Raw genomic sequence first — 23,224 nt, 5'->3', positions numbered from 1 at the left:
GCCAGTAGTGGTATGATATGAAATTATAATAGTTCAATTTTTCTATAGTGAACTGTAGGAGAAACTAAAAATCTATTTTCCGTGGTGGTTTCTTTTGTGTGAAAGTGTAAGAGAGAACTTCCAGTTTGGACAAGCAAAGGTATCCAACCCAAATTTGCCACCTTTTACAAAATTGAAGGGATTTTCATGCAAACTCTTCATGTGTTCATCAGCTATAGCCTGTTGTTATGAATTGACCTTTAGCTTTATGAGGAGAATGTGACCCATCTGCATATCGAGTTTAATTCGGATGTGTTATGACAACAAGAAAACATAATGCTGTCCTGAGGTTTTGAATTGAGAAAAATATTTGATGGTTCTTAATAATCTTCCACCTGTAGTTAACCAATTAATTGTTTGAGAAATGTTCAAAGCTTTCAGTTTCATTAATTCATTTGCTCTTTGCATCACAAAATGGAGAAAAAAAATCAGAGAATACAAGGGAATCATCCAGCAAGGGAGTAAAAAGGAGCTGAGGTGCTTTGAAATTACAATTTGCTGTCTAATCTCACTTGATGGCTGCACGTGTGACTTTGCAGTCTGCAGGACGCCTACACCACCTGGCTAGAATTCACTCCTTAATGCTCGATCACTACTTAGTAAGTTCTACTACTTAGCTAGTAAGCTCTGCAGAAAGAGGAGAAATGTGCAACAGGTTGGGCATGGTTCTGTAGGTGCCTTTTGTAAGCTGAGCGGTTAAAGTATTTACCTCTTCAGTAAGAGCTGATGATCATGACAAAAATGATTACCAAAGCAGGAATTAGAATTCTTCCCTAGTTTCAAATTTAAATTATGACAAACTATTAAATAACAGTGATCTGCTTAAGGACTTGTTTGAACTGTGTATATTTAAAACTGGAGAAATTAGAAGTAAGTCCTTTTTCTATTAAATGGAAAAAGAAGACCAAAGCAACATAGTAGAGGCTATTTAGTAGTATCTAGGTAACAGAAAATGAAGAACAAAAATGATTAAGGCTACCATCTGGATGTTCAGCCTGAGTTGCATGTACTGAGGGAAATTCCCCCTCACTGCCTTCAGACAGCTGATTGAAGATGCTCTGAACTTTTCTATGCATTTACTTGCCTCTCACTGTAAAGAATACAGAAAAAGACTCTACTAATATGTTGAAGTGCCTCATATAGGGTACCTGGTCACTGTAAAACAAAGTGATTAATAGGAAGTAGAGTGAGCAAACAACATAAAGGTAGTTTGAGAGGTCAGTTTGAACATGCGTGCATTTCAGATGAAGTAAGAGATGAATGTATATGCATGTAAAACTAGGGATAACAGACACAGTAAATAACATTAACGATGAACTAAAATGAAAGCACTAAGCTCTGAAGGCTGCACTTACAGAAAAAGAGTAAGAATATACTGCAAAGAAACAATAATGCCTGTAAAGGTAGAACACTCCTGCATTAAATAAATACGGCGCTGAATTGCTAAGAAGGGATGATTGATTACTGATCTAGGGAGAGATTCTCCTTGTGTAACATGTACATGTTACGTACACTGTATAAGCATTGCAGTCAGAATACTGAGGCTCCTCCCATCTGAGGGAGATTAGTATCACTTTTAACCTGACAGGATAGGTTGGAAATAATGCGCATTTTCTTCTGTGATTGTCTTAATACAGTTATTGTAAACACAAAACTGCAATTACAAAAGAAGTAGGCCATCTGTAGAAGTTCACCATGAAGTAATTCAGTTATGCTATAAAATGACAGAATCCAAAAGATTTTGTAACATAAATGGGAAATGAAAAATGCTAACGCAGTTGAGAACATAATAAAAGCAGCAAGAGTGGTAAAGGTAAGATTCAGGACTGCATTGTTAGACATAAGATGCATATATAGCTAGATGATGTAATTGTTTTGTTTCCTTACGTACGGCTTTCCACATTCATACTTAATTTATAACATATATCTATAAATATATATACACATGACAACTCTTTGTAACTGTTGTTTAAGCACTTTGTTAATTGTTCTATTTAACAGATGACAAAGAATGGTACAGTGGAATCTGAAGAGGCTAATACGTTGACACTGGATGACATTTCCGATGATGATATTGATCTGGACAACACTGAAGTGGATGAGTATTTCTTTCTACAACCCCTGCCAACAAAAAAGCGAAGGGCACTGCTGCGAGCTTCTGGAGTGAAGAAGATTGATGTGGAAGAAAAACATGAGCTGCGGGCCATCCGGCTGTCCAGAGAGGATTGTGGCTGTGACTGCCGTGTGTTTTGTGATCCAGAAACTTGCACTTGCAGTCTTGCAGGCATAAAGTGTCAGGTAAATGGCTACATTATTGTCATTATTTAAATAGCAAGGGAAGGGGCTATAGGGGTGTGTTTGCATGCACTTTTTTGTTAAGGTGGTAAGTACTGTAAGATTATTAAGTGAGTGAATTATTAAACAGTAACACTTGTGGATCTTAAACTAGTTTAAGGCTCAGATTTAAGAGTATGTAATGTGCAATACAGTTTTTCTCCTTAAACATCTTTATTTTACGATCAGTTTAGGCATATACACTGTTCAGTATTTTTGGTTTTGTTCATACATATTTTCCTCCTCATGTTCCCCTTTGGCCTTTATCTAAACATGCAAATGGAAACAGAAGAATCAGTAGCCTGCAGATTTCACAAGGGTATGTAGCTTTTGTTTTAGAGACAATTCACATACTGTCCAAATGTGAATTATAGTCCAAACTCGATGAGAAGTAATAAGTCAAACTGCGGTACTGTCCCTTCTTTAACATGCATGATACTTAACATGCAAGCATGAAAAACTGCATGCAGGCAACAAAATATAGCAGGTAGTTTTTCTCTCCGCAGATTTAATGGTATCGCATATTGTACATGTAGCTGTAAATGTCCCAAAATAGGAATTCCCTAAATGGTGGTTTCTGCTAATTACCACGAGTAGCTGTTACGGAGCTGAGTTGGTTTCTTTCTAAATGCATTTTTTACACCATTTCTTAAATCCCAGCTAAATTTTCTCTGCTATTCTAAATAATACATTCCTTTTGCTGCTCTTGTTTTCACCATCTTCCCATTTTGGGAAGATGTACTAGATTGATTGTTTCATATGGCTCTTCTGCATCACATTTGATGTTTAGGTATAGAGTAGATAAAAATTATAGACTTTAAGCTGTCTAACAGAACTACTTGACTTGTGGATTCAGTCACACTTTAATATACTTAAAATGGACACTATGAGACATAAGGATATTTGACATGGCTTATTCTTAAAAGTACTTCTCAATTGAAACCCACTTCATTTCTATTTTTAGGCTTTCTAGGTTCTGTGATATGACCAGGTTTATGCTAAGTATTGTTAATCTGTATTCTCTTTTTCAAAAGGTGGATCGTATGTCTTTTCCATGCGGTTGCACTAAAGAAGGGTGTAGCAATACAGCAGGTAGAATTGAATTTAATCCTATCCGTGTACGGACTCACTTTTTGCACACAATAATGAAACTTGAATTGGAGAAAAATAGAGAACAGCAAATTCCATCACTAAATGGCTGCCACAGCGAGATAAGTGCACATACTAGTTCTATGAGTCCGGGACCCCATCCAGTTGAATACTCCATTGCAGAAAATTTTGAGATTGAAACTGAACCTCAGGCTGCAGTTATGCATTCTCAGTCAGCCGAGGACTTGGACTGCCCTGGGGAAGAGGAGGAAGAGGAAGATGGGAGTAGCTTTTGTAGTGGAGTTACTGATTCTAGCACTCAGAGTTTAGCCCCTAGTGAATCAGATGATGATGAAGAAGAAGAGGAAGATGAGGAAGATGATGAGGAAGAAAAAGCAGATGACTTTGTAGAAAGTATGGGCTCCCATGCTGACATGGTACCTCTTCCTTCTGTCCTTTGCTACTCTGATGGAACTGCTGTGCATGAAAACCACTCTAAAAATGCCTCATACTATACTAACTCTTCAAATCTATATTACCAAATAGAGAACCATGTTGCTGGCACTGCTAACCAGATTGGTGAGACTTACTCAGAAAGGGATGCTGTCAAGAATGGCAGTCTTTCTCTGGTGCCTTACAGCATGACTTCAGAACAGTTTGTTGACTACACTCGGCAATCAGAGGAAACTTTTAGCAGCCCTCATTACCCTTCTGCAAACCCCTCAGTGATTGTTTGCTGCTCATCTTCTGAAGGTGATAGCAGTGCTCCATGCAACAGTTTATACATGGAGCATAGGCCAAGTCACTCTCAAGTGGAATTTCACTCATTCTTGAAAGGTCCTTCTCAAGATGGATTTGTTTCAGCTTTGAATGGTGAGAGTCGAGTACAAGAGCACCCTGCTGAGAATTCGCTAGTCCTCTCAGAAAAGAGTAGACTGCACGAAGAGTGCATCAAATCACCAGTGGTAGAAACAGTACCTGTTTAATATTAAAATTATTCTAAGACTGACTTCCTGTAATAAAATGCACTCAAATTGGATTTTCTAGAATCTTAACTTTTTTTTTTTAAGAGGTAGACAACACTTGGGCTATAGTCAATGTTCCAGACACACTGTCAAGCTACGTTGCCAGAGGCACTGCACAGAATCAGTTCATGTAAAGATTAAAAAAAAACAAACCATCGTCAGACTGTCTTTTGATAGAAATAAAACACGTAAGTAAAAAATCACACCTAACATATTTCAAAGTAGCCTACCTGTCAAATATGTGAAACATACCAAGCTATCTGAATCAAAGCTTCAAATTTTTGATTGTCGGGCCTGTGCAAGATTGTTAAAAATGATAGTTTAAACATGATTATTTCAAAGTCCTGATTTTCAACGTACCTGAAAGAACATAACTTTAATGTAAAAGTAACTACTGTACAAAAAAGGTTTTAATTGTTCTGTACCATATGTATTTTATTTATGGTAGTTTAGTATTCATGTTTTGATACAAAATGAAGAGCATGTTCATTTGAACAGAAGATCCATAGTTAGTAAGAAAGAGCATGACCAATTTTCATCTGGAATACCGTGTATTTTTTAAATACCATTTCTGATAAATGAGTACTATTTTCTCTTTCTTTTTACTGTTCTTGACCAACAGAAGAGTCAGGGGAGCATGTACATCTTATAGAAAGGTGAAAGGTAGACAATCCTCCATCAAAATTAGTGGTATTTCTAGAACTAGCACCCCTTCCCAAAGAAAAATGATCTTGTATATATAATGGCAAAGCAGTAACTTAAGCTAGCACAGCACCTTTTAGCCAGCAAACATTCAGATACTTACTTATGCACTTTAGTGCCATTTTGCAGTGACGTTTCAACTGCAGAAACTGTGAACAATTTTGGAGAAATGCCATAGCTCCAGCCTCTGAGGTATATGTAAGATCTTAAAGTCCATTGCAGCAAAACTTGGATGTTTTCCTAAGCCAGTATATGAGTAAGTCATACTTAACAAATACTTAACAAAACCAAAAGAAAACCCTACAGCAACAAAAAACAACTAACAAGCATAAGTCTTGTTGATCAGTTTAAATGAAGCATGGAAAGTTATGTGGAAGGGTCTAGATTTTCCTAACTTTTTAGCAGTTTTTATGAAATACAAACGTTTTTGTGGACTGTAGACTGTCACTTGAATTACTTGATCTAAATAAGGATCAGTATAGTCAATGACAGAACATAGCTACAGAGATTTTTACATCGCTCAAGTCTGCAAGCAGAATAGCACATACACCATATGGATATCCATTACTTTGTACTCCTTTATTCTAAAAATAAATGGAAATTAAAATGCCTGCTTTACTTTATGAGCAGACATTGCTTTCTTCAAGAAAAGGAAATATACAAGAGCCTGCTTTTCTGTACACTGGTAATTCACTACAGACTTTGATTTCAGAAGCTATTTTGATTTTGTTCTAATAATGAAATATTATCATACATCAAGTATAGCTGCAGTGAAGACCTGTTTTGTTTGCCAAAATAAGGATCAGCATCTTATTTTCATCTGTCAAATCTTGATGGTTAGCTGTATGCATGTAAACAGAGTATAAACTTTAGCTCTGTGACAGTGACTCCTCTGGTTAGAAGCTCTTTACAACATCACATAAAGTGCTTCAGTAGAATAATTTACAGATTTAAAACATGCTTTTTAAAAAATAAATTATTTTAGTGAGATCTGGGCATCTCATTTACTGAAATCAGCATTTTCTGATTTTCTATGCTAAATTAGTAAAATATTTTTACTCCATGTAGTCACTGAAAAGGTTTTTTTTTATTTATTTGTTTCCACAAGTCCTACGCATTGTTTTGTCTTTCACAAATTGCATCAGAAAGTCCTAGTTCTCCTGGGACTGGATATTCCATATTTACAGCATACTCCATGTTCTGGGAAAGTGCAGTCATGTTGATTAACTTCCTTAGCAGTTCCTTAGGCCCTGCTGCTCTTAGTCACTCTAATCTGTCTCTGTACTGGCTGAGTAGCCAGGTAAATGCGTGTGTTCTCCACTTCCAAATAGCAGAAAACCTTAGTTCATAAAAGGTTCTGCATGAAAAAATAAGAGTAGTGTTTCTCTGTCCAAATATTCTACAGCAAATGTTACAAGTCTCCATATGCAGGGATCTTGCATGAACAGCAGGCTTAAATTAGGCAGTCTCACAACACCAGCATCAAAAGCACAAATCCCTTCCTGAGCTGGGAGAACAATTGTGAATCAGTAGCATCATTTTAAGTTCAGAGTGTGTTGGCTACTGGAGCATCATGCACACTTTACCAGGGTATTACTCAGGGGAAAGTTAAATTAAAGATTTTTGTTTCATTATTCATCCCTTACTGAGCAATAAGAGATTATTTTCTTGGCCCCTACCCTTCCAAATGAAAAATACCTTTAATAACATTAGCAAGCACAGTAAGCGATTAACTTTATAAAAGTTCGCTTTAAAAGACTGAGACAATAGTTACTTTGTATTTCTCTTGGCACTGGTGTCAGAGCCCAGGCCTCCTCTGTAAATTGCTGAGTATTTAGATGTATATACCATACACTTTGATGCATGTGCTGTGGGGGCACAGGGTGAATACAGCTAAATTCTCAATAGTGTACAGCACAGGGTAACAAGGAGTTTAAAGACAGCATGCAGGCAGTAGTGAGTATGCTAAGGAACGTTTGCTATGGTATTTACCCTTGCTTAAAAGTAGCTACTTCCACTGCCCTGCCCAGAACAGATACTCCAGTTTATAACTCCTGAGTTAGCTGTAGAAATCAGAGTCAAGATTCCTACTCCTTGATCAGACTTTTTCATATTTTGCTTAGAAGACCAAAGAAATCTTCACAGAAGCAAAAATAAACTTAAATCATGAGCTGAAGAATGTTTCAGTCTTATATTCTGGGCTAGCGTATATGTACGATGCATCGCATTTTCCAGTTAGTTAATACTGGTAAGCAGTCTTATCATTTGGGGCAAACCTATTTATTTCTATGTGCTAAAAGTATTATATTATTAAATGATAAATGGCAGTATTTGCTTCTGTATAGACATGGCTTATCATTTTTGGAAATGTTTACTTTACTGATAGCTGTATCAGCTTTTTCTCCTAACACATTTTGCTACTGATAAGCACTCGTAAGAAGCCAGATAATAAAATGGCAGATAATTTATGATTGTGTTAGGTAGCTCAGAAAAACACATAATAACAAAAGCAATTCCCCCTCCGTTCAAATTGGCTTTTCACACAGAAAATTAATAGAACAACACATAAAACTGAATGCTTTTTTGCTCTTAATGTGAACTTTGCCCCTCTTGGAAAAAAAGCATCGTTCAAGTTTATAAAGCTTTAACAGATGTTAAAGATAAAGTTGGCACTTTTCTGGCAAAAGTGGAGTATCTTTTTTTCCTAAGAGCTTTAATTTAAATCATACCCATTGAAACATCCTTAAAAAAAAAAAAAAAAAAAAAAAAGTTGGTCAGTAAAGCTTTCTGATTTTTTTTTCAAGTTTTTTTTTTTTATCAGCTGTATACTATTTCAATAGGAAAGTTTTAACTTTGTGAAACTTTACTGTTCTACAGTTACATAAATTGTTGCTAGTGAATCCTTTGAGTTGACATTTCTGTCTTTTAAGGCCATTGATTACCATCACTTGCTGTAAATGTGATTCAGCCCAGCTCACCTCTTTGTTATCTGATGAGTTAACAGTGTTAACAATGGTATCTTGCCTTTTTATAAGTTGTACAGAAAATGCAGGTAATACTCACGATGTCATTACTCACTGGATTGCTAATAAATCCAGAACCAGTTTCTAATCTTACCTGAGCACTGTATTTCAGTAAACGTGCTATTAAATCAACCACGTAGACATATCCTGCCCCACAATCAACCTAGAGGATGTCTTTACTGCAGACAAATTGTTTCTTAAAAATTGAGAACATGGCATGTTTTTGAATATTTGAGATGTTCATGCTACTTGGATAGAAATGTGAAATACCAAACAGAGTACCAGGTTTAAAACAGAGGAGACATAGGTACCTTTGGCTTTGCCTTTGTCCTGCTCTGTTACTTGGAAGTGACTCTATAGCTCTGGTTTGCAAGGTACTTGTGATTAAAAACTTTCAAGACAACAGCCGGAATAACATTTTTTCCTCTTTTTTTTTTTTGGCATCATAACTGAATTTCTGCAAACTAAGTCACTTTTCCAATAAATTCTAATTCAGCTCAGAAGTACAAATTTCATCATTAATGTGAAACACAACAAAAGCAAGGTCTTCTTTTATGGACAACATCAATAAGCAAACGAAATGATAAATTCCACAGTGAAAAATGTGCAAATTAGAAAAAAAGCTTGATTTACCTGTGAGAAGCAAGATTTTAGTTTGCCAGTGACACTAGCAACATGCAGTCTTATTCCTCTAATTATCTTCTTTCGCTAGTTGAGTTCTGTTAGTTGAAACTCCTTGCCAGGGCTACTCCTGTGGCATAGTAGGTACCCTCACTCTGAGCTAAAGAAAAAGAGACAGTTGGAGCCACAATACTGTTTTAAAGGCATTTGCTTAAACAAGAAACTCCTGTGTTTTAACTCATGAGTCATGTGAACTCAAGTGCTTTGTACTAGTTTATTTTCTTGAGGCAATCAGGAGAAGGACAGAAGAGAGTGATACCAGAAATCCTCTATTGTTTAGGGGTGTTATGCTTTCCTACTGGGACTACAGACTAATTCTATCACCTACTTTACCGCGGTCACAAAGCATTTGTTGTAAAATACTTAGAAAAACTAGAATTAACTCAGAGAATATATTCTATAGAATTTATTTCTAAAATATTAAATCTGATCCCTATTTTTTTACAATAGTTGAAAGCTACTGTTATTTTCAAAACACATGCACACAAAGAATTGAGTTCATTAACATACTCATTGGCATGAGAAATCTCAACGTTTTAATAGTTCTTAATTTTTAATATTTCTTTTTAAAAGTATACCTTAATTTTGCTGTTCTCAGTAATCAGTATTTATGTGCTAATAATTGTCCATTTTCTCCAAGTGGCATGCAATCCAAAGTACAAACCTTATGAAGTGATAAAGAAGTGGTGTTTAGTTATAAAGATGTCCGAAGGAACACATGCTCAAGTTCTTTGTAATTGCTTCCTTTTTGCTGTCTCTTCTTCCTCCTACATCAGAAGTAGATTTTAATTTGGTTGATAATAAATATTTCAGAGTATAGTTCTTAAGAAGGAGAAAAGCTGTAATAACCGTGAGAACTTTCTGCCATGCTAATGGCTGATATAAAAAAATTTACTTACAATAAGAACATCTGATTCATGAAACATCTCAATGTTTTCTAGCCTTAGTCTTCTCTTTTTTTTTTTTCTTCCGTCCTTCCTGAATCTTAGTGTCTGGGAAAAAGTTTGTTTTACAGTAAGGCTTTTCATTAGAAACAACTTTATATAAGTGCAACACTAGTGTCTTCTGTGCTATCTGTCCTTTACCCTGGAAGAAGAATTGATTTTATTTTTCACTTAACATTTGCACGCAGACAGATTATAACTGTGGTGAAAAAAAATGTCACCTCCCTCACTGACTCTGAATAAATAGTAATCAGGAATGAACCCCATAGGGTCTCTCCATAGGCCTTCCTTTGCTGTACCCACAAACAAACAGGAAGGAAACCTACCCCCCATGGGCTGCAGATGTAGAAGGGCATCCTCCTATCTCTTGATGCCTGTAGATCCAGAGGAAGAGTGTCATGTTTGATATGGCACAGCCTAGGACAAGAGAAATATCTAGATTAAGGAAAGCAGAAAAAACATCACCTAAGGAAAGAAAGGTTTTCTTCAAACTACACTTGCAGTTTGTTTTTCCTAATATAAACAATAAATGAAAAGTACCCTTTTACAAAAACTGAGTCATTTTTATAGCAGAAAAAAAAAAAAAAAAAAAGGTGTGTACTGCTTTACTGTTGTATATTCTCTGTGGTTAGGAGGACACCCAGTATGCAGAAGGTCTCACTGCCTGGAGAACCATGTTCATTATCCTCTGTATTTATTCTCAGTTGAGAAGATGATAACCCTTCACCCAGGTTTAGCACAACTCCATTTACTTATTAAGTCACTGTCATTTGAATCTTCATTGTTAGACTTCAGGTTTTTTTGAGGTATTATATGAATTTTGAGAAGAATAGAATGAGGTCAAGTAAATTTGTCCTACATGTTGTTCATCTCTAACTGTGCCCATTTGCAATAAGCCATGAAGACTGGATTAACTTTTCTTTACTGGCAGGAAAAATGGTGGAAAGTACAAATAAACACCACTGTTATACGACAAGGGTCAAGGTAACCCTTTGTCTTGAGGCATGGGCAGATATACCCTGGGGTGAGTGAGGGGAAGACAGAAAGGACAATTTAGAGGAAAAGAGGCAAGAAAGTAAGAGATATACTGATAAGGACTTTTTTTTTTTTTTTTTTTTTTTCTAAAGGGCAAAAGAGATATAGGAGAAAAAAATACAGAAAATATGAAGATATCCCCAGAGCAAGGATGGGAAAGCATATGCCTGTGCACTACATGTTTGGTCATGTTAGCTCATAAAATGAATTACATTGCTTGAAATGTCTTAAAACCAGTATGAACTTCCTGCAAAGAAGAAATGTTGATTTGCAACAGCAGTCATATGCCAGCAAACATTAAATAAAAGACTCATGCAAAAGCACAGGGGTAAAAACAAGAAGTTTTTACCTTGAAGCAACGCTACCTTGTCTTTTCTTTGCATACATCAACCACAAAGTCATTCTCAGTATCACTGAATTAACTCCCAGGCCTGTGCTCTAGTGTAACATCAGATAACAACAGACACAAAAAGCAAAAAAGAAATAGGTGTCCTTTGTATTAGCATTTTAGCTTGGGGGTTTTTAATGAGATTTAGTACGTTACGGCAGCTAATTCTTCTAGACTTCTATACTTGAAACTTTTTTTAAAGGTGGTTCTTTACTTAAAAATGAAATTCAAAGTTTGAATTATAGGTGAAGGTCACCCTTGCTGGGGTACTGGGGTAAAACAGCCACCCGTTTAGGAATTTTTGATAGGCATGCTGAGTATCGGGTTTTAACTTCTTGAAAAGATTGCAACATTATCTGCACTGGCAGCTAGTTCTTTTAAAAAACAGAAGGCAGCATGCTATTTTTCTAGAAAAAAAAAAAACACAAAAAACCAACACATTCTATTTCTAAAACAAATACCACCACATGAGCTTGCACATAATAATGCCCATATAAATGATGCTTAACAACGGGGTCCTTCTTTTAATTGACTGATGTAGGCACTTCTATGGAAATATGTCTGAAGTGTAGTTCGTAAAACATGTTTTTAAAAGTGTTTAATGTAAAATAAGCGCTAGACATTTAACAGTGCAAAAATAGTAAAAATCTGTAGGTTATTACAAATCCTTTACTGAGAGCCTCAGCCTGTAATAGTGTCTTAGTAAAGTCAATCTTAAATAAGTTAAATTGCATTCTGGTGTAATAACATTTTGCAAATAAAATTAATACAGATGTACTGGTTAATAACATGGCAGTTTATGTTATTTTGATTTTCCACCTACAGCTAGCAGTTAGAAATTTTGTAAAAATATATATATATATATATATATATATATATATATATATATATATATATATATATATAAAAAATTACATTTTTATGTTTAAAGTGCTTTCTTTGTTTTAAAAAATATGATCTATGTCAAACCTACACTGTCTGTTCCAACCCTGGGTTTTTGAGGGTTTTTATTTATTTATTTATTTTTAAGATTCCTGTTTCTGTATGTGTATATATATATATATATATATATATATATATATATATATATATATATATATATATTTCCCATATAAATATAAAACTGCTTTGGAAACTTTGGGGGTTTGGAGCAAGTGGTAAATAATACACCACAGCATAGATTCGAAAGTTGATAGTCTTTCAGATGTAATCCATTCCAGTGGGACTAAAACTGTGGTGTAATTGCAGCCATTTGTTTAAAATTTGTACATTACATCCAACTTCACTAATTTTTGAGAAAAATTATTATGTTAAGTAATCAATGTTTTCCATTACAGATGATCTTGCATACTAAAATTATGTTGATCTCAACAGTAATGCAACATACAGAAATGAACTGCTGCTTTTTAACTGTTTGAAGAAGCAAAGGAAATTTCATCTTAAAATCTATACATGGAAATAATTTAAAGCTTCATGAATTACACATTTCCTTAATTAGTTTCTTCTCTTAAATAAGTTGTAACATCAAGGATGCCAAAGGGTAATATAAGCTACAGTAATATTCAGCAGAACTTAATCTTGATCTTATGTTGTAATAATTTATTCAAATTAACTGTATTCTTCTGTATTTATATTTTCAGTATTTATTATGAATGATATGGAATTTGATGTATTTATTGTGGCTTATTACTGCAGTGTATATATTACAAAAATGAGTATTTTTAAGTCTTAACATTAGTTCTTTCTGTTAACTAGTGGCACTTGTATTGGCTGTATTTTATTATATATTGTACAATATATATATTGTCCATTTGTTTGCAATGAAGTAAAACAGGTTTCTACGTTATATCATGGCTGCCAGTGCATTGTGCGTCTTATTTCTGCTATGCAGTCACCAGACATTCCTTTCTTGCCTAGCAGAGTCAGAATTAGTACTGCACGTCCTCCCCAGGGCTGTAGAGTCACTCTAGAAGCTCTGTGAAATTTCTAGCATTTCTCCCATACCTCACAGCCTGATAATGTAAAAAGAAACTGTTTCAGCTGTGGGGATGTGTTTTGTATCTTATTTTATTTTTTAAACTTAGTGTTTAAATGCTAAAGGAATCCACAGAAATGGTTTGTTTGGTATTTCTGTTTGCCCTTCTGTGACACTAATACACTTTGGCAAGTGGAATAAACTACATGATTTTTCTGCAGATACCATGATGAATTTAATCATTTGGTTAGAAGTTAATGAAAGAATAATTGTGAACAGTTGTTGGGAAAAAAAAAAGCAACAGCTCTCTCTGGTGGTCAATTTGCAGAAATGTTAATGGCTATAACAGCGTTGTAGCCGTACTAGTAAATTGCAGGACAACTGCTTTATTATTTTGAAAATTGCTAATCAATATTGCTTCATTATGAAAACTATTAACAGTACAGCTCTGTGCCATCTTTTTATTCTGATACTTAAAATTGTGCTCTATGTTTGTAAAAGGTAAGTTGACGGTAAGTGCAGTGACAAATTGCATACTGCCAAATTATTTATATCTGCAAAAATTGATAAAGATAAGTTGTTCTCTATATCATAGGAAAAAAAAGTTCTCACAGGATTTAACGTAGCATTTGGTTTAAATTTATTAGGAGCTACATGGAAGAGAATAGATAAGCATCTGTTATTAGGCTGCTTTTGGCATTGCAACAAACTATGGTTAACAGTGCTCCAGGGCTTGCTAAGACATACCAGCATAAAAAAACCTTGGAAAACAACTTTCCAAACCAGTATTCTAATTTAAGCCATCGGGATGCCATTTCAGAAACAGAAAGGCTTAACTCTAAGATTCAGCTGTAAACTGTTCTATTAATAATACTCTCACAGTCCTGTACTCACATTTACGTAGATTGGCAGATACTCCTGAGGGTACGCTGAGCTAGGGAAGTCCCAGTGCAAGTAATAGTGCTGAGTCCACGGAGAGTCACAAGGAATCAGGTCAGCAGGGCCTCTTGTTGGTGGGAGAGCAGGAGCTACCTTGAGCTACCCGCCCTCAAAGCACATCTAGGATCTGCTTCATCCTGCCAGGAGTAAGCCTGAGTTGTCTGTGCCTGAAATCAAGCCTTCTTCAACACCTGCAGCGTCTTTCCTATAACATAGCACAGCAAGATGGAGATTAACACTAGTTTTTCTGGTCCATTTAGTAGCCTACAAAGCCAGCTGATTGATGTACAAGTTTTTACATACTGCATTAACAGTAACAGTATTTCATTTTCTCTCCCCAGGGGAAAAGCAAAACAGTTCTACTGAAAGTATTTTAAATTAAAGCAAAGGTAGTAAACGAGCCAGAGAACTCCCTGGGAAAAACTGATTTTCAATTTGCCTTTTGTATGAAGACCATCATCTTGTTTTTCAGAACTGCTGATATCTTATTTGGCTCTTAGAAATGTAGTGCAGCATATTTAAAAAAAAAAAAAAATCAATTTAATAGCTTAGAAGAGAATATAATATTATGCTTTAGATGTTTCAGTGTGTACAATGACCATGAAATTTGCAGGACAAACGAAGAGACTTGCTGAAGGAACAAAACTACATGTTTTCAAAAGGCAGTAGTGGTAGGTAGGTTACTTGTTTTAAATTTCTTGGTTAATAAAAGGACCCTGGAACAAGGAGGACTTGATAGCAAGGGGAATGAAGCATGAGGGAAAGCACAACTGACATTAAGCTGTTTAAGGTATAGTGATACAGCACCCCAAACTGTATTCACTACAAATTAATTATTTCCCCATTTAAAGAGTGTTCTGCATTATGCAACAATTATTTCTTGGTTTCTAACAATAAAATGGGAATTAGCTTGCATAAGCTTTTGTTCATATGGCTTAGTTTTATATGCATGCTACTCAAAGCACTATGCAGGCAGAACACATTTTTATTTCCACATCTGTGTGTAACCAGTTTGAGTGCTAGAAGCTGTGAATAATGGCAAACAGCATTTGTGAAGTAGATCCTCCACAAGGAATACTGGAAATCACCATGCAAAAATCACATCTAGTTCTATTTTTTTAGGCATTTCCCCCAAAAATATCTGAAATAGACAGTGGAACTGCACATTACCTTTTAGAAACAACGCTGCTTCTTCCTTCCCTTCCTTCATGTCAAAAGCACAGGCCAACCCTATCAGTCTTTGTATTGCTCCATTTTTTTTCAAGTTCCTACTCCAAGTAGGAATTGCCAACAACGAAGACTGCTTCTGCTTTAACTCATACAGCTCAGACCTGGCAGGCCAGCAAACTCACAGAAACCAAGTTTTGTTCCACAGCCAGCAAAAACATTGCAAGTCCACACTTTAACCACAGGCCTTGAATAAGCCAATAGATTGCCTTGAGCTCTTTATTTCCAGTTACCTAGACAGGGAGGTAGTGACCATGATTCACCCTCATATTCCCTGCGTAATAGTGACTTCTTTTTGTCCAGAAATGGGAGGATGATTAAGAGGCAGCAATGTCCAGTTAAGAGTTGGGAGGTTAAAGAGACTGTCAGGAGAAAGAAAATGGTAGGGGCAAACCTACATTCAGGAGTACTGCTTGATTCTCATCCCTTCTTATATAGTTAGAAACAATGTCTTAGTTTCAGCTGGGATGGAATTATTTCCTTGGAGTGTCTGGTATGATGTTGTTTTGGTTCTAAAAGAAAAACATTCTTGATAACACACCAGTGTTTATTAGTCACTGCTAGGCAGCATTGTATAGAGCCAAGGCAGTTCTCAGTCAAGAGCCCAAGGATCTGAGAGGGAACAGAATTAGGACAGCTGACTTAAACTGGCCAAAGGGATATTCCATATCATATGACATCATGTGAAAGAAGCGTATGTATATCTATGTATGTATGCTTGTATATATATATATATATATATATATATATATACACATACACACACACACACACACATATATAAATCTGTATTTATGTGTGTATATATGTATATCATAATTACTATTTTTTACCTTTTTTCTATCTTAGTAAATAGTTTTATCTTAACCCACAAGTCCTGCTTTTTTTTTTTCTTCTCTTTTTAATTCTCTCTCCCATCCCATGGGGAAGTGGAGGGAGTGAGCAAATGACTCTGTGGTGCTGAGCCACCTGCTGGGTTAAATCATAACAGTTATAACAAACAACATATTAGCAGCAGTTTGTATTGCTGCTTTTGAGTTGTGCTAAGTCACCTTATTACAGGCACAGAATTCATCTGTTTAAAGAAGGGAGACTTCAAGTCACTCTTTTTTGACCTGATATATTTCTACCTGTTAGACTGAAAGGATCCTTTCAAAGCCCACTAAGTCCCAAGGATTTCATTTTCTCAAGATTATGGCTACCCTGCCTCAATCAAGTAGGCACCCGTTGGTATCTTCCACAGTTAGTCAGCCTTATTTTCAAACAAACCAGTAGAACTGAACTTTAAATAGAATATCAAATATCTGGGAACATAACACTTTAGGGCAGCATATTTGTTCTGAGGTCAATATCCCTAGGAAATTCTCCACTCTAAGAAAAGAAGCTTTCCTCATGCACACTGACACAATGCAGCATGAGAAATATACCAAGAAGAAAGCACAGAAAATTTTCAAAAGCAACCAGTCGTTTTATGTATGATCTAATGAAGTGTAATAATGATTTTTAAGTGAAGTGTCTGAAGAATAGATAAAATACATATCTAAAAAGGTGAGTTCTATTGTGTAAGTAATAAAGTTACATTGATGTGTCACATCAGTCATCTTGTAGTTTGGTCACAATACCAAATGAGATACAAGTAGTTCATATACGTATACGTACAGATCAAATTAAAGTTTTAATTGTATTTGATGGCCCATGAAAACTTGTTTTTGGTACTGCCCTAAACTGTAACACAGTTGTGCAAGAAAAATAATGATCTGCCATGCAAACCATGGATTAAAATGAGAGAAGACAAAGGAACCTACATTAGGAATGGAAAAAAAAAAAAAAAAAAAAAAAAACAACAAAAACGAGAATACCAAGTGAACAAGGGTACTGTTTGAAGTGTCTAGCTTTGAGAGTAATTTTATGCAGTCACTGGTTTTAAGAATAAAGACCACTTTAGAAACATAAATCTTACTCACTAAACAACAGTTATTGCTTACCTATAGACATTTTTGTTCCTGAAACTCCTCTATCCTATGCAACAAATAGAGTTGAGAAAATACATTTCTACTTTTTATTTTGCAGACAGCTGAATTGCCACCGCCTAGCTTTTCGTAGTGCGAATATAGTATTGACCAGGTTCTAAACAACATTTAAGTGCAATTGTCTTTCACAACACAAATCAACCAGAACCTCCATCGTATAAGACTGTATCATGAGGAATGGGGTTGGGCAGAGAAAAGACAGTTGCTTTCTAGGGGAGTTTACTTTCATTAGTTGAATCGAACAGCAATGTTTACTTTTAGTCTATACATGGAATGCTGTACAGTTTAATTCCTTCTATGCTGATCCATTGTCCCCAGACAACCGAACAGCACCCAATCTAGACAGTGATATTTCCAAAACAGCTCTTCACCAATCCTATTCAGATATTTTTTTTCTGCTTCTGCTTTCCTATTCTTCAATACTGCCTGATTTTTGAAAGGTTTTTTTTTTTCCCCTTTAAAAAAAATGGTAATCTTGTTCTAACTTTTCTCTCAACCCAAGGAGAAATTGAACATTTAAGCAGGACTTGCTGAAGTTGTGCTTTCTACATCTTATAAAATAGAAAGTCAAGCTAACATTTATATAATAATGAACAGAATCAACTATTGTACACTCAACTTCAAAAATACATTTTTCAAAACTTTGGAGATAATAGCTTAAAAGTGAAGATTTAATGCTAATAACACAGGAAATTGAATCCATTCACTTTTTTTTTTTTTTTTTAAATCACAATAGTAAGCTAAGACTTCATATACTATTGTGCTGTTGAAACAACTGAAATTCACGTTTGAAGTTCCTGTTTGAAGAATTAAGGAGACTCATCAAAAAGATTATATGTTCCTTTCTTGGAATTTTTGATAACAAGTACAATCATAAATGAGATCTGTAAACAAGAAGTTCAAAGAACTGGCTATGGTTCTGACAATCCAGGTACTGAATTTGAGTTCCTAGACCTCAATCTGATATTTTTTATTTTACATATTATATAAGGCTAATTCTCAAAATGTAGAAAGTGATACTCTGAATTTCTTTCAGTTTCACATGCTTCTCTGTTGTAATTGAATATAATTAAAGAAAATGTATACAACAAAATATAAAGCACAGAAAAATCAGCACCACATACCATACTTACTCGAGAAAGATGTAGATGTAATAAGTTATACCAACGAGAGCATCTGCTTCTGACCCCTGAAAAACCAAAAGCAAAGAAGTTCAACTTTTCAGGAAAGATTGAAGACCAGTGCTGAAGAAGGACAGAGATGATGTACAATAATACATAAATGCTTTATTTTATTTTTTACTAATGCTTTGTTACTACTTTTTAAAAACATGTAATTTCAAAAATATTGTAATTAATTTAAAAAAATCTATATCTCCAAACACATTATAACAGATCTTTAATTGCTCTTATAAAATTGTATGATATCTATATATATATACACACACACACATTCATTTGGAAGTGCAGTGCTTAATATAGACACAATACTCGATTTCAGATCTTAACATGGAATAGAAGAAAAAATTTACTTGGTGCCTTCCACTGCTGTTTACAAATCTGCTAATTGCTTTTGCTCAAGAAATTAGACATAGTTAAAAACAGTCATGAGTCAGCTGCTCAATAATCCCCAACTGTTTTCTGTTGTAAACCTTCAGGAGAAAAGCATTTCTTCTTGCTTTCTTCAGACGCTGAACTCATTTTTCCAATATTCTGAAATTAAGCAAAGGCAGGCTTCCCTTTCCCCACTAGAAAATAACAACAACAACACACCATATCCATCCATTAACCAGATCCTACAGATAAATAAGCACTTCTCCTAATGATATTTGTTATTTACCAGGAAATATCTGAAATTTATGTATTTTGTCCTATTTAATATTCCCTCCTTTGTTATTAGTCTCAGCTCTGTATTTGATCTAGCAGCCAAATACTTTTTTTTTCCCTGCAGCAACCATGATCTTTTCCTTAATCTCCCTTGCCTTATCATTGTAGTTCTTGAGGGAAATACTAAGTACTTCCTAAAATATTATATTACCAGGCCTGATCTTTTTGTTTCACTTTCTTATGTGCATGTTTCTTGTGATTCACATCATTAAGGAGTTCATTATTAAACTGGTTGCTATTAAACCTCCTATTCTCTTCCATCTGAATACAGCTGTTCAATGCAATTCTTTTGATAAGCTGTAAAGCCTAAGAACCTTTCTACCTTTGATGCTTCCCATACCTACTAAGTAACAGCACTGGCACTTTCAGATTACATTTAAGTATTTCCCTCATATTTATTCTGCTGCTGCCTTACTACAAATTTATTATTTTAATTTTATAAATTTTTCCCCCCACATCATAAAACATGCAAATTAAAGGTTACTTTAAAATCTTTGCAATTCAAATCAACCAGCTAAGTCTTCTCCAAATCAGAGTACGAAGTTTATTACGAAATAGTTTACCTTGTTAAAGTGCAATTTTTATGTGGTCTTACATGCTTTAAATTGGGGTGATCATTAATCTCACATTCACACCCTGAAGTAAACATTTCTAAGTGAGAGTAAATCTCTGTTCCTTAAAAGGACATTTTTGTAGAGTTACTGTCACTAAAGAAGGCCTGCAATAGTCACAGTCAGAAAAAACAGGGCATGATTGGCAAACAGAATGAAGGCTAACAGAGTAGTGCTTAACAAGTGTGCATCCAGTATAAGAACCAAAGAAATAAATATTATTAAAATTCTTAATCAGAGGAAGGCTATTTTGGAAGTCATAGCTCTACATCATCTATTAAAGTACATTTTTGAATCCTTACAAGAATACACTATTTCATTAAAATTGCTAGCAAAACAGTTTGGAAAGCCAAATTCTCACTGTTAAAACTGAGGTCAGTCCTTCAAAAAGAAGAAACATCAAAAAATAAATTTAAAAAAAAAAATCAATATTTAGGTGTTTGCACAGGAAATTATGTACAAATAATATTAGAAACATGTTAGGTAAATGCTGCATAAATCACTAAAAGCTGAAAAAACACATTAGTAATTTAAAAGCAGTAACAAAAAGCTGAAAATGTCTAACAGTGTAACTGCCATGAATTTTAAACTTCATGACATCATAAAAAAACCCTACAGTTTTGGCTAAACAAAAGGAGATTAATATCAAAGTAGGCAGGTTTCTCATTTAAATAATTACATATAAATAACATATTTCAGTGAGAATTATTTTTTCTTCTACAACAAAGGGGTTGCTTTGCTAGAGGCACAACAGCACAGTATGGTAGCCTCTTTGGTTCTTTTTCAAATGAGGGAGTTTAAAAAAAAAAATAGTGAGAAAAGTTTCACTTAGTGAAATAAACAATTAAAATTACATGAAGTCAATCAATTGAGCACGAACACACACACGCGCGCGCACACACACACACACAACCTTTTCTTTCAGATGGTATACAATTCTTCCTTGTAACTCTACAAATTAATCTAGTAGTCTTCAGAAGTACTTACAATATGTGGTAAACCGAAATACACATGGCCCCCAAGGTGAAAAGGGACTACAGGATCTATGAATCAATGGTTAACACACAGTCTTATCATGCAAATATTGTAAACATTTTCTTTAATTGGGACCTCAAACATTCTTTGGTGTAATAGACTCCTAGGGAATCTCTGACTACACATTTTATATCCAATTCACACAGTAAAGAAAAGGAATAAAAATTTTGCATTTAAGTATGCATCCCTTTAAAACACAGTATACATATATGGTCTCTGTTTAGAAATGGAACTGCTCTTTTAATAAAATGCTCCTGTCTATAGAAAGCAAATCTTAATTGTTGTGGCCAAAGATCCACTTCTGGAAGGGGTCTGATGGGTTGCAGGAAACCAAACTTGGATGCTCTCCATTTCCTGTAAGGCACATATGTAGTGCTGCACTGTACAGAGTTTGATCCTAAAGTGGGTAAGAAAGAAGAGGGGGAAAAAAAAAAAAAAAAAGTAAACACTGAAAATGCTGTTTCCCTCCATACATCATTTTCTGCAAATTCATTGTTGTAAAAAAAAAAAAAAAAAAAAAAAGAGTAGGTGCATGCTGTGCAGAAGGGGCCGGGAAACGAATAGTATGCAAGTGCTAACTTGTTTTGCTAGTAAAAAGAATTATTTTAAAAGATCTAAAAGATCTAAAATATTTGAATTGACTTCCAGTGCACATCCAGACATACACAATAAAACACATCAACTGTTTTTGTAAGTGACTCTACCAGTGAAATCATTAAGTTTTGAGTAGGTAACCAAAAAGCTATAATTATCTAAATTTTCTTCCCAAAAAGGAACTTACTCCTTTTTTGGCTTCAAGTTCTGTTTTCTTGGGTTTTCTCTTTTATTAAAAACCATAAATTTTATTCATCACTGATTAAATGCCCATATTAGACTGCATGTCTAAATACCTTTTGATGCTGCCATTGCTCTTCTCCAAAGGCAAAGATTTTCTGGCCTTTGTAGCTACATTCACGAAGCTGCACAGGTCCTTTAGAAGCATGCAGACAAAGCTCCTTCTGAATGTTATGACGAATTTCATGGTGTGCAGAATACTCAAAGTACTATTTAAATAATTTTTTTAGAAGTTTAGTAAATAAATATCAACAAGAGTATTAAATTAACTCTGACATTCCAATACACGAAAGAATAGATTTCTTTTGTTATTCAACAGTTTGAAACTACAGAATCATTTCTTTGAGTTTTAACAGACAGATCTTACAAGTGTTTCCAAAATTAAATGCCTTTTTTAATTCTGGTGCAATGGAATACACTGAATAGTACTTAAATGTAGAATTAGCAAATATATATTTAGTGCATGTACACAATGATGCAAGATTTCATTGCATGCACTTCCAGAAATCTTAACTAATGATACAAACATGATACAAAGGGAAGAGTAGAAATAGTTGCATGGATAAGTTTAATTTTGTCATTTAGTAACTTTTAAAAGTTTTATTCAATTTTCATCATTGCTACATTTTTATATATTCTCAGAGCAACCACAACCCGATTTTGTCATATGGACAGTACTGATTGCCATTAGTTAACTTTTGCTGCTCAAATTAAACAATAAATGCTAACAAAGGATTCTGTGAGGTTATCATTACAAAGAAAAGCGTAATGTAAGGACACACTGTGGATATGTTACTGTTATTTTCTGACAGAAGATTACTTTCAAGTCTCAGGTCTATGGCTATAGTTCAGGTCTAAATAGGCATTTAATTCTAACAGTTACAGACACGACTGTCCTTTTATACCTCATACCCTGAACATCCTGGTCTCTTTCTTTAACCAGCAGGCTTCCTATCACTATGTCTCATGACAACTGTTTCTTGGCTCCCTGTGTCAGCCTTTGCCATAGCCGTCCTTTGACATCCCATGCTCAGTTAGCACCCTGTTGCTTTTGTTGCTGTTGTTGTCCAATTAGCCAGCTTCCATCCTCCCTCCTTGCCTTGGGAATCAATGGGAGCAACACTGAGGAACAGATACCTCGCTCCTAAGTTCCTACGCCCAGCATCACTGCCTGAAACAGGTACTGATTGGTACCTGCTTAGCCATTTAGCTTCCAAACATAACAGTTTAATCTGTTCATCTAAGTAAAGCTCTTTTAATTTATCTTTGAATCTTAGGGGCTCTCTTTGAGCCCTGAAAATAGGACTGGGAAACTTATTCTAGGAATTAATTTATCTTAGACATTGAGATGGACATGTTATCACCTCTAGAATATGTTACAAATGAAAAAAATGTTACACAACTTTTGTACAACTCTGAAAACTATA

The 23,224-nt window shown here is 34.9% G+C and overlaps 2 protein-coding genes across 15 annotated transcripts in view; one reads left to right on the top strand and one right to left on the bottom strand.

Moving 5' to 3' along the window:
* The window catches only part of CSRNP3 (cysteine and serine rich nuclear protein 3), a 94,699-nt gene extending 82,335 nt beyond the window's left edge, over positions 1 to 12,364 (top strand). For all 8 annotated transcript variants that reach the window (XM_085227774.1, XM_085227771.1, XM_085227773.1 and 5 more), the window contains 2 exons: positions 2,041 to 2,337; positions 3,408 to 12,364. In XM_085227774.1, the coding sequence (XP_085083900.1) occupies positions 2,041 to 2,337; positions 3,408 to 4,448 (1,338 nt within the window). In that variant the 3' untranslated portion in view covers positions 4,449 to 12,364. The remainder of the gene's footprint in view (positions 1 to 2,040; positions 2,338 to 3,407) is intronic.
* Positions 1 to 23,224, bottom strand: part of GALNT3 (polypeptide N-acetylgalactosaminyltransferase 3) — a 57,713-nt gene that overhangs the window by 12,641 nt on the left and 21,848 nt on the right. The window contains exons 10-15 of one of the 7 annotated variants that reach the window (XR_014884301.1): positions 21,854 to 22,006; positions 18,556 to 18,620; positions 14,130 to 14,379; positions 9,558 to 10,254; positions 8,846 to 8,993; positions 5,293 to 5,429 (exon numbers count right to left, since the gene is read on the bottom strand). Coding sequence is in view for 2 of the 7 variants with exons in the window: in XM_085227778.1 (XP_085083904.1) it covers positions 21,238 to 21,360; positions 21,854 to 22,006 (276 nt within the window). In the remaining 5 variants the exon portion in view is untranslated. Of the gene's footprint in view, positions 1 to 5,292; positions 5,430 to 8,845; positions 8,994 to 9,557; positions 10,255 to 14,129; positions 14,380 to 18,555; positions 18,621 to 18,697; positions 21,361 to 21,853; positions 22,007 to 23,224 lie in introns of those variants that run through there. The other 6 variants (XR_014884300.1, XR_014884304.1, XR_014884303.1 and 3 more) reach the window with 6 other exon arrangements.

The sequence above is a fragment of the Meleagris gallopavo genome, chromosome 7, assembly GCF_905368555.1.
Source record: "Meleagris gallopavo chromosome 7, MGAL_WU_HG_1.1, whole genome shotgun sequence".
Taxonomy (NCBI): domain Eukaryota; kingdom Metazoa; phylum Chordata; class Aves; order Galliformes; family Phasianidae; genus Meleagris; species Meleagris gallopavo.
The sequence above is the reverse complement of the archived record's forward strand: the minus strand, read 5'-3'. Positions and strand labels throughout refer to the sequence as shown.